Here is a 20,310-nt window from a genome sequence, read left to right as displayed (position 1 = left end):
AATAAAATATCAGACATGTAGATCTGACTGTTCCAAAAATGGAAATTGTGTTCTCTCTTGGGATGGTAGGGGTGGCAATAGGTCGCAGACCCAAACCCGGACCCGACTGGACCCAGACCCTAACCCAATTGAACCTGATCCAAAAAACAGAAAAGATATATATTTAAATAGTATATTAAATATATACATGCATTATTCAAATATTACAAATAAAAATATACAGTTATATTTTATTAAAATATTAATATTTATTATATATTTTTATTAAAATATTATATATTAAATATTATCTAAATATTAACACTATTCAGGTCGGGTTTACATGGACTCGGACCCTAGTCAGGTCCAGCTGTCGGGTTGCACAAAGTATAATAACTTTGCTTTATTTCAGAAGTGTCAAGCACTCTTTTCAATAAAATCTGGTACCTGTAGATTCTTAAGGGCATTATCTACATCAGCTGAAACCTGGTACAAATAGATTCTTATCAGCATGATCTCCTCTTGGTGAATTTTGATGAGATGTATTGTCGTTTGAGAGATACTGTGATTCTCATGTCGGCAAATGTATGTTTTTGCAGTCCGCACTTCTATGTTGGTAAATAATTCAATCTCTATTTAACCTTGCATGTCCATGGCAACCATGTTAAGCAGAGATATCAACTAACCTTGCATGTCCATGGCAACCAAGTTAAGCAAAGATATCAGCATGGTCACTTCTATGAAGCTAGAAGGAAAGTAGCTAGATGGAAAGTAGTAGTCTTTTGTAGACCTTTATCGAGACTACGAAAGGATGAGATCACTAGGGGAAAATGATGGATAATTAACAAACTCCCAAAGAGGCGAAGGCTGGCAAAGAAAGCAACATGGTGAGTAAGATCTTAAACTCCACGGGAAGTGAACACTACACCAAAATTGACACATTTCTCAAATTGAAGGACATGTGAGAATATTTGAGGAAGACTTACAGCGAACCTAATGATGCTAGTACCATCTCAAGAGTGAGATGATGGAAGCCAAATTCCAAGAATAGTTTTATGCTCTCTATCATCTGGAAGGAGCATTTATTGATGAAGCTACTAGTACAGACAATGTTGTATAACCTGTTACCAAGTCCATAAACAAAACAAACTGCTTCAATTTTCGATCAATATAAATTCTCAAGGAAGTATATTGTTTCCCAATGAAGAGAGAATTCGCAACTATAGAGAGATTACTAGCTAATTTTTAATCAATGATTCCTAGTCAACTTATTACTATTCGAAAATGACTATATCAGGCTAAAGGGGCCAATATTGTACAAGGCTCAAGTCACTTGGTATATAAAACATACACATTAACATTGTGCTTAGTGGCATTTCATTCACTTTCTGCCCTCACCTTCCTTCCTCGCTATGTCATCTAAGACCATTAACAAACTATTTCAAGCTGTGGCTGTAGTCAGTTTTGCATGTAATAGTTTATCTTTACCTACCATCTAATTTCTTGGTTCTGGTGCATCTAACCACATGACTCGTACACTATAGAACAGCAGATGTACAATTCTTTATAAAGGCAACTTCAAGTTTTTGTCATTGTTGTCATTCCTTACCTCTTACTCTCATTCATAAGGTTTCATTGCCAACTACTCATAATTCCTCTCTATCCCTTAATACAATGAATAATATCTGTAAACTAGAGGTGTATATTAAGAGAACATGGTCTGAACAAGTACCTAGTTTGTTTAAGTAGCAACTTGAATAATCTTTATCTTCTTTTAATGATTCGACTCAACTGATTCGGTTATTTGTTTTATAACACCATTAGATATATTTGAGAACAAAGATCCACCCTTATGACTTCTCTTGATCACATTCTGAATCACTAAATCCTGCATATTACATAAAAAATACCAGATGCCTATTCTCGAATGGTTGTCCTATTGATATAAGATTCACACCATACGGCTGTGAACATAATGGAAATCAAGCAACCAGAGAAACCATGCATAGAAGATAACAAAACTTTACTAATTTGAGCACCAAGTAAAGGAGAACCATTGGCAGTACGGTCTTGAAGATCACCTTTATAAGACCATGTATATGAAAAATGTCATTATGTACCAGTCATGTAACTGGAAGCACCAGAATCAAATAACCAAATGGTAGGAGATGACAAACCGTTATCTAGAAAGTAAGTATATACTACCTATGCTTGAGAAAGTTGATGCAGGGTCTTTGTAGACATTAGGGGTGAAGAATGAAAATGTCGATGTAGGAGACATGTATGAATTTCTAGAAGCAATCAATGTCCCTCACACCACAATGTACTGGAATGCCACACGACTTGATATTCATACATGTTCAGTGCCCTTAGCCTGAGATCACTGCATGTAGATATCAATGAGTTGGCAATTATCTTACAATAGTTGCAGAATGCCTTCTTGCCTCTGGAATCAACATGTCCTGTTTTTCTACAGATGTGGCATTGCAACTTACAGAAATTTCACGCCTTAGTTGAGGTGCCGCGGGAACCAATTCTTTTGAAACTCAAGTGGATCTAAGACATCCCAGTATGGTCAACTGAGTTTGTGTGCCCCAAAAGCTGGATAAAACATCATATAAGGTAGAGGATAACAATAGACAGATACTCGAATACGTTAACTTTCAGTCATAGAATCATAAAAAGATGAACCAATCTCAAACAGTAGGCTCCATCACAAGTTACAATATTCTTGAATGCTTCAAGTGATTTCGCACTGGAAGTGACACTCCCAGGCAACATAAAATTAGTCGTACTCGTACAACCTCTTCAAGTAGTCCCCCATTGTCCTTAGAGGTCGTGTAACTCTCGAACTGGTTGCCATCCCACTTCAATAGAGCTAACAATGCATGTCATGATGCAGTTGGTGATTCACTTCCCACCATGCAACAGCCATCACGTCTTCCATTGTCAATACCAAACTATCAACATCGTTTCATAGCTCCTGTCCCATTTGTAATTACATGGAAATTACTAGTATTCATGCTTTATTTTGTTGTTGGGGTGATAAAAGGCCAAAAAGAGATTATCTTAACTACAAACATGAACAAGCAGATCAAATACCTCTTTTGTAAATCAATAATGACTTGCAAAATTTACTAACAAGGAAAAGAAAAAATTAATGAATTATATGGAGACAGTGAAAAAATTTGCCCACCTGGCCGAATAAGCGACTCGGGGGCAATAATAGGGCCTAGACATAGCCCTATTCGACGATGCACTAGGGCACTGGCCTCGGCGGCCCAATGATTAAGGCCCTCCGGCAAAGGCAAAAACCGAAGATGTCCTCCCCCCCCAAAACTCTTTGTGCTCATTTTCTCCATGAAAAACAATCTCAAATACAAGATTTTGAGATTTTTTTGAAGATCAAAAAAAATTTCAAACTTTTTGATATCTTGTGAAATTAAAAAGCATTCAATCAGAAACATTTTGAGACTTGAGGTGGCTGCAAAGGTCTTTCAACAACCAAAGGTCATCGATTCAAGCCAAGTTCGATCAATTTTTGAGAGGCGAGTGCATTTCACTTCTTCATTTGGGGTTTGGTGATCATCATCATCATCATCCAAGCCTTATCCCAATGATTTGGGTTTGGTGATATCTATAAATTATAAATACTCGGGTTTTATTTTCTTTTTTCTTGTTTTCAACTTGGTTATTTTTGTGTTTTTGTTTTTTCTTTTCTTTTCTTTTTTTATTTTTGGCTTTGGACTGTTGGCCCTCATTGGTTTCATTTTGAGTTTTTCAACATTTTATTAAGATTGGGTAACTCATTCTAAAAACAACGTCAAAAAACTCAAGCGAGCTCGGCTTTGTTCTACTTTATTAGTCCTTAGATTGTCCAAACAATGAAAAGGGGCAACAAGCTTATGTTTTTCTATTTTATTGCCTCTTCATTTGATGATTTCTTCTTAGTATTCAATGTGGCATTTGTGCCTTCCTATTGTTGCACAAAGGATGAATTTTGGGCAATTTTCACTTATTTAAAGATTTACATATTCAATTTCAAGTTCTAAAGTCATGTATGTCTAAGTTTGAACCATAGTTGATGGAGGTAGGAACAAATTCAGGAGCAGCACCGGTTCGGCGAACGCCAAACCACCATAGGGTAGAAGTTCCATGGGGTTAGGATCAATGTCCATACATTCAACGGGTTAAGGAGCTATAACCTAGGATACCTAGGAGTAAGATCCCATGTCACTGGATCCAAATTTTGACATGGAGAGATCTAAACTCAAGAATACATAAAATGAGATCAAGTAATAGTCCATAGTAAAACTAGGATCGAGCAAATGCCTCGCTCGATCCATTATCATAGACATTAGTTTATTACCAATGTCATAGTTATAGTACTCTAATTTACTACAATAATACAGTTTAATAAAATCATAAATTGGCCTACTATGATATTCAACTATTGTTATTAAATACCATAATTCTAGCATACCACGATGTGATATGCACCGTAGTTAAACATATTCTACAGAAATAAAACTATAAAACAAAGGAGAGAAGCCATAGTTCAATTAATAGTGTAGCTCCACTCCTTGGAAGGATCCTACAAGCATATAGACCAAGGTTGGATTTTATAGAAAGCCAAATCCCTATTCTCTAACCCAATGCCCTCTAAGATCCCTTTAAGAAACCGTGGAATCAAGTTCCTAAGGTGGGGCCATGGCCTTACCGTTAAAGTTCCCGCAACTATGGTTTGAACTGCAAAAGAAAATAGCACACAAAAAAATGAGAAACAATGTGCTTTATCAAAAATAAATTTTCTATATGCTCAATCAAGGGGTTTTTTGGTAACCAACAAAAACCCCCCAATATCATCTTCAAGGGCCTAGGGCCCCCCTCTTTATGTGCAGGCCACCCAACCGCCTAGGAGGCCAAATCCGTCTTCAGAGAATTCCACCATAAACTTCCACATGATATCTGCTAAACCACAAAGAATTCCACTATTAACTCCACATATAAGTAGATTACACCAAAATGAACCCAATAGTATCACATGTGAAAATCAGACCATGTATCATGAACTCCTTCCGTATTCCAACAAACACAACCTGACTCAAAAACCCTTTGAGCATTAACTTCGTATGGGACAATAAACCATTTGATCCACAAGCTTAAGGTATTGATGTCAAATGTGTGTGTAATCTGCTTAATACTAAGTATTCAATGAATTTGATTCTTCTCCAAAATCATTCAAGTTGGGTGTCTATGGACTCATCTCAAGAATACAATCAATAGACATCAATAAATTTGAAGAACTAACATCCAACACATGTGGCCATATGGACATTAGCAGCATTTATACCCATGTGTTTCTATCCGACATTGATTCTGAAACCGTATTTTTTATATGAATAAAGATTACATGAGTTTCTCGTGATCACACATTTGAAATCAGAAAGTTAAGGTTTGTTGACAATGACCATAAAATGAGAATATGAAGAAAGAAAACAAAGAGTTCTCATTAAACTTATCCCTGAAACGGTTGACATACAATTGTCATCATCATCCGAGCCTTATCCAAACTATTTGGGGCCGGCTATTGTTCCACCATTCAGCTCTATCAAGGGCCATACCCTCAATCAGACAATACCTCATGCCCAAATTACAATATGCATAGGATAATGTGCACTTGGAAAAGTAATGGTTAATACTGGAAGCATTTAAGATCTTCGGCCAAGGGACAGACAATAGAGCACAATCACTTTATGGATGGAATTTCAGACATCAGACGTGATATGCACCTGCGCGACGTCATGAGCTCTGACCCCATGCCACTCCCATGAGATGACCATGCCCAGGATCAACTGACAACTAACTCTACTCTCAAGAAAACTGCCCTAAAAATCCTGTTATTGTCCTCTTTCACTATGCCTCAAGTAATCCCTAGGGAGTCCAGCATCCTAAGTAACATACCTTTCTGAGGGGAGGGAAGAGACCCATGAATAGGCAGCAGACGTTGGAACAGCCCATCAAACATTGGAAGAGTCAAGGAAACAACCAACACCTCCGAACAAAAGAGGAATAATGGAGATGATGATAAACGTAATCCTTCAATACCTCTCGCATGGGGTACTCTGTTTTAGAATTGGATGACAATTGTTGACATCATCCCCATAGAGTCTCATTACTTCGTACCATCCAATCAAACTGTTCCATAATTGGATTGCCATTGTTGACATCATCCCCATAGAATATCGTTGCTTAGCAATGTCCAATCAAACGAGATTCGAGCCTACACAGGCCTAAGTAATGCCACTAGAATCACTGCTACTGGGCTGGAGGAGAGAAATTAGCATATACCCCATCACCTTACCAAACCAACCCAGTTTGCTCTGTACCCCACACCTAATCCCTCTTCAAATATCATCATGAACTTGTTCCCCTCTTTACCCTCCAAACCTTAGAAAACCTACCCAATTTTCTAAACCTCCACCCTTCGCAATTCGCAAATTGCAATAAGAAGATTGAGAATCCACATCTTAAGAACCCAAACAAGTCTGTATCTAAAAGATCACGACTAAGGAAATTGCATTGATGAATCATAATGGCAATACATGAATACCACAATTATCATCATCCTTATCATAATCAGCAACAGTAATCAGACTCCGTATTTCTATTATGCATATGTAACCAAATGCTATAAAAAGAAAAACCCAAAGAAAACTTAGGAGAATAAATCAAAACCCTTAATGCATTTTGAGGGTTCCATATGTTGTTTAGAATAAAAGTAAATGGTTTCTCCATGTTGTTAAAAGCATCTACCTATCAAACACTTAAATGCCTCTCTATTTCACACGTCAAAAAAAAAAACAATAAAATAATAAGACATGATTTATCGCACCTAACTATTTTTTTGCCTATGCATGAAAAATATCTCAACCATAATTTGAATTAATATTTTAGTATACAAAGAGTACATTACTTGTCACAAGTCTCATCCCTTTTTCATTACTATCAAATGGGGTCTGAGCATAGTTATCAAATGTGGCTGAATAATGCATTACTGTCGCACATCAAAGCGGTTTGGCAAAGTTTCCTATGCACATAGGCAGCCTTTGCTCATGGTGGAGTAACACCCAGAAACTGGGACAAAACTGTAATACCTCTCTGCAGAAGGGAGGGAACTGTTTTTCTTTTTTCTGTTTCTTTGGTTGGTGGGTCGTCTTTTTTTGTTTTTTTTTTTTGGATGGGGGGAGGGGGTGGTTGGGCACAAACCAAAGAGCCCCTCAAAACCAATATTTGTGGGTTCTATGGGCATTAAACTAAAAAAAAATCAAATTCTCGTTCAATTTTAAAGCATTTGACAACTTTGTGGATTTTTATTTCTTTGTATGTTGTGAAAGATTTCGAGTGAAGAATTATCAAGTACCTGAGGGTCTCAAGAGGTAAGGAGATAAAAACTAGAAATCAAAATTCCTTCTTATTTTGGAATTGACATCAAAACCAATCTAGTTATGCTTTTTACCTTTTAAGTCATGGATTTGGGGCCTTTAGATGTTATATACTTGTGAAGTACTTTAGACTCTTTGGTAGTTGGCATTTTGGCTATATGTTAGAGTGTACCACATTGCTAGATGCTTATTTATTTCTCAAGTGCTTGGCTAGAATAATACATTCTTTTGTGTTTTCTTTAATTTAATGAATCGGTTGGATCAATTTATTTTACATTTTAATTGTATTAAGGAATGGAGACTGATACTCTCTACATTGATCCAGAGCAAATATTAGAGGCAAATACTAAATCAAAATGTCTACTATAAAACAAATCACATATTCTTTATTCTTATATTCCTCATAGGTTTGTTAAGTCTTTTAAATTTATTGACCACATCGGAAGTGATGGTCCCACATTGCAGCCACATTGCGGCACATAGCGCATCGGAACCCCTATTACATCAAGCAAGCATCCCGCATTTGGTCACCTACTTCTGAGAATTAGCCAATGATATTAAATCTATTGAGTTTTAGTAGTCCTTTGAAGGTGAAAAACCGTTAAGCGTCATGATGTGACATGTCGGTACAATGGTTGAGGAGCTAGAATTGTTTTAGGCCTGGATATGAAGTTTTTCATGAATCGACTTCTACACTTGTGATCATCAAACCAAATGCCCTGAACGCCAATCAAATAATTCATAGTGATTCTTCTTGGGTGTTGACCATGGTATCTTGGTAGTACACACTCCATTACTCAGAAAACCATTTTTTAACCCATAAAAAATAAAGATCTTGCGTAGTGTTGTTGCCTCTTGTTGGATGGCAATGCATCATATCTATGGGGACACATACAAAATGTCATAAATAAGGCTATATCTATAATGAAGCTCATCATCATGAAAGAAATATGAAGTTCCCTCCTTCAGGTGTAGCGACAACAGAGTCTCTCATAGTGTCTATGAGCTCTCTTATTTCATGGCATTAAGAATCAAAAGGAAAGGAACCACGATTATGATTTAGGATAATTTTCAATAGAATGAACAATTTATGTAGAGTTGTTATATAATCATCTCTCTAATCCACCATGATGCCCAAGAACATCGATAAGTACAGTTTCATTCATGAGACACTTGAAATCAGAGAAGTTTCTAAAAATGAAAATTCAAATAAGATGAAACAAGAAATTGATAATTCATATGTTAAAAACATCCTATGTACCTGCTCAATGATTGCAAAATAGTGTGAATTAGCCTGCAAAACACAGATGTCAATAGTAAGAAATTAAGAAAAGCATTACAAAATAACTTGGAACTTGGAAGTAAAGACTCAACATGCAAACACAGTTTCTGTGCCACAATTAATAGTGCTCACCTTTTATCAAACACAAACACATTGCCCTAAAATATTATCTCAAAGTGCTCCTAACATCACAAAATAATTGGAAATTGAAAATTATATATGTTTTAAACATGTCATACACTGAAGTTTCGTTAATCTATATCAAGTCAACAAATGCCCCAATAATAATTATCTTTGAGTAAAGGGAAGAAGCATGTACACATGTTGTCCTAGAACGGCAACAAAAAGAGGGAGTATCATAGCCTCTACAAAGAAAATGATTTCTTTTTCTCTTTTTGTTCATAATATTGAGTGTGACGGATGAGTGTAGTTGAGATGAGGATATTGAGATGGATGAGTAGCAACACAAGGAAGATAGAATTTAGAATGAATATATTCAAGGGAACATAGGGGTAGCTCCAATAGGCGATAAAATGAGGGAAAATAGATTTGGGCCGTCTGGTTATGGATAGCGTCAACCCAAAACAGTACCAGTAAGGAGGGGTGATTTGGTTCATGTGAAAAGCACTAAAAAGGCAACGGGAAGGAACCAAAGGACATAGATGAAAATAGTGAGAAAAGATATGGTGACTTATGATTTGACTGAGGGTATAACCCTTGATAGAGTGGAATAGCGGAAAAAGATCATGTAGCCGACCCCAAATAGTTGGGATAAGGCTCATATGTTGCTGATATCGAGTGTAATGAAGTTCCGAAAAGACATAGAAGAGGAACATAGTAGACAGAACACACTAAAGCAACGGAATAACATAAAGGTTACAGCAGCCAAGAGTAGAGTCATGAGATTCACGAAGCATTAGACAAAAGGATGCTTTTGTTTCGGCCTTTGTGTAAAACTAAATGAAACCTTCCAAATCTTTAATCAGTTTCTCATTATATTTGATAATAATAATAATAAAAGGTCATGAAAAGTTTCTTTGGCCACTTTGACCTAATAAAAAATGACTAGAAAATTTATATAAAGTATTTTTACTTTCTTTACATTTTAAAATTCAAGATTGAGTTAAAAAAAAAAAAAAAACTGATTTTAAAATTGGATAAAGGGAATGAATGTTATGAATTTAATGTGCAACTGTATGAATAAGAATGTTAAAGACAAGAGCTGGGTGAATGTTTTTCACTACAGCTTATCATGTGAATTTTCACATTTGGATAACATTTCCCTTTCTTTTCAGGTTATGTTCCTTTTGTTTGCAATCATACAACTAGATGTAACCTTTCACTTTTTTACTTTCTTTACATTTTAAAATTCAAGATTGAGTTAAAAAAAAAAAAAAAACTGATTTTAAAATTGGATAAAGGGAATGAATGTTATGAATTTAATGTGTAACTGTATGAATAAGAATGTTAAAGACAAGGGCTGGGTGAATGTTTTTCACTACAGCTTATCATGTGAATTTTCACATTTGGATATCATTTCCCTTTCTTTTCAGGTTATGTTCCTTTTGTTTGCAATCATACAACTAGATGTAACCTTTCACTTTTTTGATCTATCAAGAAAAAACAGTAGGTGCAATTGTCCTTTTAGTAAAATACGAACAAGTTTATAGACATTAAGGAAGGTTGTTTTGGGTCAATTATATGAGGTATGCCTGTGACATGCAGTTTGCTAAGCAATTTAGCTTAACTAAATAGTCAACAAAGATCTGGTGACTCCAGAGTTCGCTGCTTTGGAGATGGCTAGTAGAAAGTATCGTGCCATTAATATGGAGCTAAACAGAGGGATTGTGGGGGAGCGGAGGCACAGAGTATAGAGAAGATTGAGGATATAGAAAGGGGATCTGCAGTACAGATTCAAGAGAGGAAGATGAAGGCTTCAGAGGAAGGGATCAGAGGAGGAGGTTACGCCAAGTGTGGACACCCCATTAACTCTATCGATCAATGGGATTACATAGAGACAGGGAAAGACATTTTGATTGAAGTGAAGGAGGCAGAGATAATGGAAATTTTCAAGAAAGCAGATCAGACTAATCTTACTCCTACATTGCTGGAGGGGACATAAACCATGCATAGAACTATTCCAAGAAAGTGCAACAGAAAAAAAGGACTAGTATTAAACAAATGGATCAAAACTTGGCTTAAGGGCAGACAAGGATTACTGTCAGAATGGAGCACATTACCATGCAGTCGGCCTATGGTGAACAAGGACCATAGAAGGAGGAAATGAGAAAGAAAAAGCCATTTGACATCTCCAAAAAGAACAAGTTCTCAAGAGTTGCTAGAAAACATGGAATCTCGAGTTTTGGCTAACTAAATAACTTGAGGAATTGTATACTCACTTTTGGTACAATGAGGTCACAATAACCCTTAGCAATCGGATGTGAAATCCAACAACATAAAGAGTGTCACACAGTTCGAAAAATTTTATTTTGGACTTTTTGCCTAGTCAATGACACATCCTAGCCATCTGATTTCACATCTAATAGTGGATGATGACTGTGACTTCCTCATACCAAAAAGTAAATGGTCTGATTGTATACATTTCCATAACTTGAGGCCTCCCATCAAAGTAAGCATTGCTACTTTCAAAATTTAGCTCCACTCATGATAATCAATGCAAAATTTAAGTAAGGAAAAGTTTATATAAGGTTGCAACCTTCAAATGCAGAATTACAAATGCGCATCAAAAACCCATCGGAAAAGATTGTTTTAATGTTGAAAAACCCTTTAGTTGATCATCTCAACATCGAGATTAATGAATATGAAAAAAAAAAAAAAATTAAGTTCCAGAAATAGTGTTTCTTGCAACATATTATCTAGACCATCCATTTCCAAGCATTTCATATGTTTATAGATCTACTTGATTTTAACCATTTTTGGAACTTAAAATTTTATAATTAGATATAAAAAATAGATTTTCAGATAATCCTAAGAATTTTTTACATCAAAATTATATGTTATGATAAAATTTGGAGGTGCGCCTTAATTGGATTGTTTAAGGTTGTAACCTTATAGAAACCACACCCTTTAAGTAATGAATCAGTAATACCAGGGAAACATTTATCCCATTTGGCTTCCTTTTCTCATTTTGTATAGATTTTGTCCATGTTGTTTCCTTATTTAATGGATTGCTTAATTTATGGCAAATCACATTCAAAATGTAACCTGTTCTTAGGGAGTTTATGTTAGTTTCAGGTTTTAAAGCCAATTAATCTAGGAGGAATAATGGCTAATCCTATAACAGTTGTGGAGGGGAAACATTTAAGTTAAGCGGAGTTACACCTCACTGCCAAGACTATATATAGGAAGAACGTTTATGGAAAATCACATTCAAAACGTAACCTGTTCTTAGGGAGTTCATGTTAGTTTCAGATTTTAAAACCAACTAATCTAGGAGGTTGAATAATGGCTAGTCCTATAACAGTTGTGGAAGGGAAACATTTAAGCTAAGCAATTATAGGAGTTACACCTCACTGCCAAGACTATATATAGGAAGAACATGCAACGTCAAGTCAGTTGGGAAAAGTGGAACTAAGAGCAAGAAAATTGAATCCATGTCGCTTGAAAGGTTTAAGAAGATTGCAAGAGATTCATTGAATTTATTTAAAAAGTGGCAATAAAGATGTCTGATATGTAACATTTACGATAAGCAATTAAAGGAGTTACACCTCACTGCCACGACTATATATGGAAAGAACGTGCAATGTCAAGTCAGTTGGGAAAAGTGGACCCAAGAGTAAGAAAATTGAATCCGTGTCACTTGAAAAGGTTTAAGAAGATTGCAAGAGATTCATGGAATTTATTTAAAGAGTGGCAGTAAAGATGTCTGATATGTTTGAATTTATTCAGCGTCATGCCTTGAGAAACTCTTGTTGTTAAATAAAGATCGTTAAGGAAGGCAGGAGAATAAGATATTGTATAGATTAGAAGATAAATGAAAGCATAATAAAGAGCAAAGGAACTTCAAAGTTCATTTCGTAAAGAAACTCCATATTCTCCTTAGGCAACAAGGAAGTGACATGAAGGGAATGGGCATGTCACAGGATGAGAAGTGCAAACAGGAGAAGTAAAATGATTCCATTGATTAAGGTGGATGACAAAACTTATCTATAGAGGAAACAAATGTTAGAAAAAGATTTTTTTATTTAATACAAGAACAAAATGAGAGGAGCCAAGTTTCAAAAAGCGGCCCACCTAGTGCATAGGAAGGCCAAGGAAGCCTAGAACATCACCTAGGCCTTTCTAGGCATTGGGTCCTTGGACGCCCACCCAAGGGCCAAAATGCCCCTCGTGAAGGGGCATTTTAGTCCTTTTTCCCCTTTAATAATAAGGGGAGAAAGGGGGGGCAGCTTTAGGTTTTATTGTGACCTAAACTATCTTTTTTAACCTTTGAGCGAAAAAAATAGAAAAAAGCCGCATTTTTGCTTTCTGTAAGATCGATCAGGTAATTCAAAGTTTTGAAAAATCAATCCAAACATCATCCTTCTGGTTTGGATTTGATTTTGTAGATTTTAAAAGCTTATTAGAGGGTTTTTAAAAAGCATTTGAGATTGGGAAACATCTCAAAGGTGGAAGATCAAGCAATCCAAGTTAGTGAAAAAACTTCGTATCTGAGATTGCTTTGTTATTTCGAAATGTCGTTTGCGGGTTCTACTAGAAGTGGTAATCCGAGTTGGAAATACAGTTATAACCCAAATCCTCTCAATAAAAATTGTATAAGATGTAATTATTGTGACAGAGAAACCAATGGAGGTATAAACCGGTTCAAGAAACATCTTGCCGGGATCAGGGGGGATGTTGCCCCTTATAAAAAGGTTCCTGACATAATTAGGGAGGAGGTAAGAGATTATATGAATTAAAAAGGAAAAAAGAAGAAACAGAGGCATGCATAGCAGAGTTAAGGGATAAGGTTCGTGTTTTTTATGATGATAGTGTGATGGGAGGAGGGATGAGGTGGAGCTGTTTGCTTTCCCCCAGTTTAGGAAAGGAAAGGGAGTTGTAATTGGATCTAGGGGGCCTAAGAAACCTCGGGTTAGGGGGGCTCTGCATACATTTTTAACCGGCATGACGTTGAGGTTGCAGTTGAGAAAACCAAGAAGCAAACAACCATTGAGAATAGAATTGAGGAGGGGAGACAGAGAGTTGCTCAATATATTGCTCAATGGTTTTATAATGTGGGCATTCTTTTCAATACCACTCGCCAAAGCAGCTTTTACACCTTGGTGTAGGCAATTGGCCAATTTGGGCCTGTGTTGAAGCCCCCAACCTTATATGAGCTTTCAGAGCCTCTTTTGAAAAAAGAGATACAGATCACGAGGGAGATTGTCGACTCGCAAAAGGATGCATAGGCTCAATATGGGGTATCTATTATGATTAACACTTGGAGTGACAAGAAGAGAAGAAGTCGGATGAATTTGTTGGAAAATTGTCCTTTAGGGACTGTCTTTTTGAGGTCTATTGACGCCTTTGATGACAGCCATGATGCCATGTACATATTTAAAGTATTTGAGAAGGGCATCAAGAAGGTTGGGGAGCAGCATGTTATTCAGATTATCATAGATAAGGCTTCTCCTAATGTTGCAGCCTCTAATTTGTTGCGCATGAGCTACGGCTATGATGTCATGTACATATTTAAAGTGTTTAAGAAGAGCATCAAGAAGGTTGGGGAGCAACATGTTAATCAGGTTGTCACAAATAAGGCTTCTCCTAATGTTCCAACCTCTAATTTGTTGTGCATGAGCTACCCTAATATCTTTTGGACAGCATATGCAGCACATTGCATAGACCTCATGCTAAAGGCTATTGGCGGTATGAGCGAGATTGCATGTACAGTTAGGCTAAGTCAGTTACAGCCTTTATACATAGCACACCCTCACCTTAGCATGATTAGCAGGTTACAAATAAAGAGGAGATAGTGAGGCCAGGGATCACGAGATTAACTATCTGGCTTATATTTAGATAGCATACATTCAAGGAGAGCTCAGTTGAGGAAGATGTCCACTTCATGATTAGAAAGTATGTAAGTGGGTCAAGGTTCAAAAAGGGAAGAAAGTGAGAGATTTTGCCCTATATAAGGCTCTTTAGATAGGGGTGAAGGGTGCTCTTAAGGTATTTTTCCTCATGTCAAAGTCCTTTGCCTGGTTGATATTGACAAGCCCTCCATATGCTTCATATACGAGGCAATGGAAAGTTGCAAGAGAAAGATAGCCCATAATTTGAAAAATGATGAGAGCCGATTTGGAATATTATTGATGAGAAGTGGGATACGCAGCTACACTGACCACTGCATGCAGCTTTTTTGATCCAGATTTTTTATATGCTAATAAGAATATACAAACAAATGATACAATTATGACTGGATTTAATAAGTGTCTAAATGTGCTAGTGCCTAATCAGGGAATCCAAGACATTACATGTGCTAATGAACTTATAAATTACAAGCGTGCATTGAAGTCTTTTGGGAGGGCAATGGCAATAAGGCAAAAGACAAAAGTTGATCCAGGTAATAATATACCTTACCCAATCTTCAAATTCAAGTTTCATGTTTGTCGTTTTTTTTTAAATATTTGTATACATAATCGTAATTCATAATCAATATGCAGCCAATTGGTGGAGCCAACACGGTTGCAGTGCTCCAAACTTACAAAAGATGGTCATTCGGATCTTGAGCTTAACCACTACCTCATCCGGCTGTGAGTGGAACTACAATACTTTTAACATGATATGTTTGTTTGAGATGATATGTTGGTTACCAACTTACTACTCTACTTCACTTTAATTTAAAGAATTACATTATTTTATTAGTTTATAGTTTACTAATTGGTATTAGTAATTATTGATTACTATATAAATTGTAATATTAATTAGTTTCATTTTATTGTATGTGTTCTCAGTTTTTCATATAGGTTCATACAAAAAAAAGAACCAAGCTTGAATCAAAGAGGCTACATGACTTACTTTATGTCAATTGAAATAGACTATTAAAGCAAAGAATTTCTAAGCGAAAAAAAGAGACCCCTTTAGAAAAAAAGACATCCAAAATGCTATGGATTGGTTGATTGATGATGATGAGGTCGTGGAGCATGATGGATTGGCATGTGATATGGTTATGGAGGCCTTTGGTACAACAGCCTCTCCTAAGGCCACTAGATCATCTTCACGGAGGATGAGGGGGCAAAGGAAGAGGAGAAAGGGGAGGCAGATTCAAAAGAAATAGAGGAGGACGAGCATTATGTTGAGGAGGGAGACGATTTTGATTATGATGGGCTCGATTCTGATGCATATGAAGCAATTGACCCTTCTTTTTCTGATGATGACTGAAGGCTTTGAGTCTTCAAGTCTATATTTCCTTCGCTTTCTTTTTGCTTCCTCTTAAGTGTATAGATTATGGAGTATGGAGTGTATGGACTATAGACTATGTGTTATGTCTAGTACTAAATGTGAATGTTGGATTATATTTTTCTATTTTACTGAATGTGTTATTAACTAACTAATTGTCCAAATCTCAAATACTTTGGACCTCAATATGCATTTTTACTGTGTATGGAGTACGGACTAATGGTATGGAGTGTATGGACTATGGATGGACTGTCTTATGCATTCTTAATGTGTTATATCTCAACATGCATTTTTTACACATAATTTGGACCTAAAACAATCGAATCAGGCACTTCCTACCCATGTTTTTCCAATTGGGCCGTCAAGCATAGGTTTTTGTGCGGCCAAGACCCCCCTGGCTGCCTAGGTGCCACTTAGTGTTTTTTGGAACATCGAAAAGGAGAATGTAAAGGCTAGTCATCTGAAAGAGACTGGTTGATAGGAAATATATTCCATTAACAGTCATTTCCATTTGCCTAGCCAAGAAGAAGAACAATATTATAAACCATCCCTAGTATCAAAACATCTCCCAGGGCAGGTAAACATGAGTGCAGCAAAAGGACTTATAAGAAGGTCACTCCTTCCAATACTGCTCAAGCATAAGAATGCCTACATACAAAGTCCTAGGGCGATATGGAAGACAATTCACATTAACCAAAACGAGCAATGCAAAATTAATTGTCATCATCATCATAGCCTTTTCCCAATTAATTGGGGTCGGCTACGCGAATCCTGGTCCGTCATTCTGCTCTATTATTTAAAGGTCATACCCTCAATGAGGCAATAAGTCCCTATATCTTTTCGGACTACTTCCAACCACGTCTTTTTGGACCTACCCCTTGCCCTTTTGGAGCTTCTAGTTGAACTAACTCGTACCTCCTAAGAGGTGTTGTACAATGTCTACGCCACACATAGCCAACCCACCTATATCTACTCTCTCTCATCTTATCGCCTATTGGTGCCACCCCTAAATTTTTCCGAATGGATGCATTTCGAATTATATCCCTTCTTGTCTTACCACTCATCCATCTCAACATCCTCATCTCCTCTACACTCATTCTATGGGTATATTGTTTTTTACCCACCCAACATTCCGCCCCTTAGAGCAAAGCTGGTCTCACAGTTTCCCTATAGAACTTGCCCTTCCGCTTCATTAGTATGTGGCGATCACATAAAATTCTTCTAGCACAACACCACTTCGCTCACCCAGCTTTAAATCTGTGTGCAGCATCTTCCTCAATCTCTCTATTTTCCTGGATTATTGACCCAAGATATCGAAAGTACGGTCTTTTTCGTACTTCTTGTCTATCAATCTTAACTACTTGCTCGTCTCTACTCCTATTATTATTAAACTTGCATTCCATATACTCTGCCTTAGTCCGGTTAATTTTATAACCTTTATATTCTAGAGCATCCCTCCAAAGTTCTAACTTTGTGTTGATGTTGTTTCGGGTCTCATCGATCAAAACTATGTCATCTGTGAACAACATGGACCACGGTACCTCATCCTGTAGGTGCCTAATCCATAACTAAGACAAAGACGTACGGGCTCAATACTGACGCTTGATGTAGACCTATTGTTATTGAAACTCACTCGTCTCTCCACTAGTTGTTCGTACACTAGTAAGCGCTCCATTGTACATATCTCTCATCGAGTCAATGTAGTATCTGAAGACTCTTAATGCAAAATTATTTATCTATTGAAAAAATAAATACCAACGTCAAAGGATTTGATTTTTTTTTTTCGAAGCACTTAATTTTCTTCACATTTTATTCATTGACATGTATGAAGAAAGAAACAATGTATCGTTTCTATTTCAATGCAGTTACACCCGAAGAATTATTTTCAGCCAAATTGTCTCAAGTGGATTGATCTCATATTAATAGATCGTAAAATAAACCAAAAGTATGGCAAATAATAGTTCCATTACCATCAATTAACTCAATATTACAGCAAGTATCGACTAATTGCAATATATGTTTCAACGTTGAGCAGTCAAGGTGTTTGTCATTCCATCGGTCAATAACAAATTTATCATTCGCTCATATATACACATGGACAAAGTAAAAAAGAGAATGTTCAAATACAAGATGAATAACTACCTCATCATTCATCACCCAACCACCTCCAACAATTTCCAACTGACCATTCTTGACTATTTTGATGAAGTCATCTCTTTTCGAAGCTGAGGCATCCCTCCACCACCTTTCGAGATATGACATCTCCTCCCATATGAACTTCCGGCGAGAATCCTTCAAACACAAGTTCCAAAAAATAAAAGTTATCGCACTGCAATATCGGAATAGAAGCATATCAGCTGAACTCTTTCGCATTCAACGCATATCATGAGAAACATTTGAAGCCATTCCAAGTTGCAGGGGAGAAATCACGTTTGATTTTTATTCCACATTTGGTATGCGTGACAGTATTTTCACGCGTATCAAACGTGCCCCAAAAAAAAAGTTTTAAACACAAAAATGGAGATCAAATACTACTATATGGAATTCTCATGAGAATTTTAAACTCTGGGACTCTGAATTAAAAATAAATGCAATCATGTATATTGGCTTAACAATAACAAATTCAAGAAGATCTGATTCGAATTGAACATTTCATAGACATATCAAGGAAAGTACAATAACCTTGGGCTAAATTTATTGAGAAAGAAAATCTCAAGTCACTTCAAAATTCAAGGAAAAGAGAGAGAATGGTAAGTCAGTCCATAAAAGAAGACTCGTGATGATTTAGTACACATTCAGCACATCATGGGGCATTTTCAGTAACGGCTCAAATCACAACAGCATACAAGTCCATTTCATGTTAGAGAGAGAGAGATGAATAACAGACAGAAAGAAACAACCTTAGACAAGGTTTTTGCTATGGTATCAGAGATAACCGTGAGAGAGAGAACCTTGGAAAGGGTTTGTACAATAGCATCCAATATATGCCTAGACTTTTGCAAGTAATACTCCTCGACAGTGAGCTTCCATCCAGGATCATTATGCGAATGTGGCACCACAAAAACCTTAAGCTTCTCTCCGTCCCACTCATCGCCCTTGAAACTCACCTCCCATCCCTGCTTCCAAGGCCCGCCATCGACGTCCAAAAACTCGATTCGATCGTAAAGATCCTTTGTGGTTATATCAACACGGGCTTCTAAGAGAGACGAATTGGGGTTTCTAGAGCGAGAAAATGGGTGATGGTGAGGGCGATGGAGATTTTGGGGCTTCGGAATGTTCTGGGTGAGGATAACGAAGAGAAAGAGGAGGGCGCAGAAGAAGAAAGCGAGGATGCAGAGATTGGTAGAGAGAAGATTGCGAAGGCGAAAGCACCGCCGGCGCTTCAGGGGCTTTCCCTTGAGCCTTGAGGGTCGGACAATGGTGCCACGCCTACTCCCTGATGGCGAGAAGGCCATGACTGGAGCCTAGGTTGCTCTCTCTCTAGAACTCTCGGTGTCTCTCTCTCTAACTCTTAGTGTCTAAATCTCTCTCATGCCACAAGCAGTAGCTCTCTCTAAGACATAAGCAGAGTGAGTGCAGTCACTCTCGCTAGAAAATGGGGCAGAGTCCTCACTCTCTTCGTGCCCTTTACGTCACGTTTAAAGTTCCCATCACTTGGAGGTGGCCTTCGCGTGGGCGTTCACTAGCAGGTAGGGCATACAGGCCTCTCTGATTAAAAAGTAACAACTACTTTCAAGGAAAAAACATTGTGAGTCTATACCAAGCCGTTCAAATCAATATCTTGAAAATGAACGGTTCAGATAACGTGTTGTGCAGTATTTTTTTTTGGATTTAGAATCTTTTTATTTTTTATATTTATATATCTACGATGGTTTTTCAACATAAAACAGTATTTATCGCTGGATTTTTGAGATGCAACTTTAGTTCTACATTTTAATATTGCAACCTTGTATAGACTCGATAAAGGGACTGGGTCGTGGTGATAACACCCCACACCCTAGTCACCATTTTCTTTCCCACCGTTCACACCACCCACTAATACCTTCAAAAAAAAAAGCTAACTTTTAATCTACTTGAACACCAATGCTTTCAAAAAAAGCTAACTCCTAATCTACTTGAAAAAATGGGTAGGGGCTTTTAAAAAAAAAAACTAACTCTTAATCTACTTAAAAAAACAGATAAAGGCCTTCAAAAAAAAAGCTAACT

General features: G+C 36.9%; 1 protein-coding gene across 2 annotated transcripts in view; it reads right to left on the bottom strand.

Moving 5' to 3' along the window:
- Positions 1–19,837, bottom strand: part of GMII (golgi alpha-mannosidase II) — a 60,193-nt gene extending 40,356 nt beyond the window's left edge. Inside the window, exons 1-4 of one of the 2 annotated variants that reach the window (XM_088848768.1) lie at positions 19,056–19,768; positions 18,247–18,396; positions 8,686–8,718; positions 2,185–2,962 (exon numbers count right to left, since the gene is read on the bottom strand). Coding sequence is in view for 1 of the 2 variants with exons in the window: in XM_020675065.2 (XP_020530724.1) it covers positions 8,686–8,718; positions 18,247–18,396; positions 19,056–19,559 (687 nt within the window). In the remaining variant the exon portion in view is untranslated. Of the gene's footprint in view, positions 1–2,184; positions 2,963–8,685; positions 8,719–18,246; positions 18,397–19,055 lie in introns of both variants that reach the window. The other variant, XM_020675065.2, reaches the window with a different exon arrangement.
- Positions 19,838–20,310: the final 473 nt, after the last annotated feature.

Source organism: Amborella trichopoda, chromosome 10, assembly GCF_054954075.1.
Source record: "Amborella trichopoda isolate Santa Cruz 75 chromosome 10, AtrichopodaSantaCruz75HAP2 v2.0, whole genome shotgun sequence".
Classification (NCBI taxonomy): Eukaryota; Viridiplantae; Streptophyta; class Magnoliopsida; order Amborellales; family Amborellaceae; genus Amborella; species Amborella trichopoda.
Note: the sequence above shows the minus strand (reverse complement) of the source record. Positions and strands in the feature narration are given on the sequence as shown.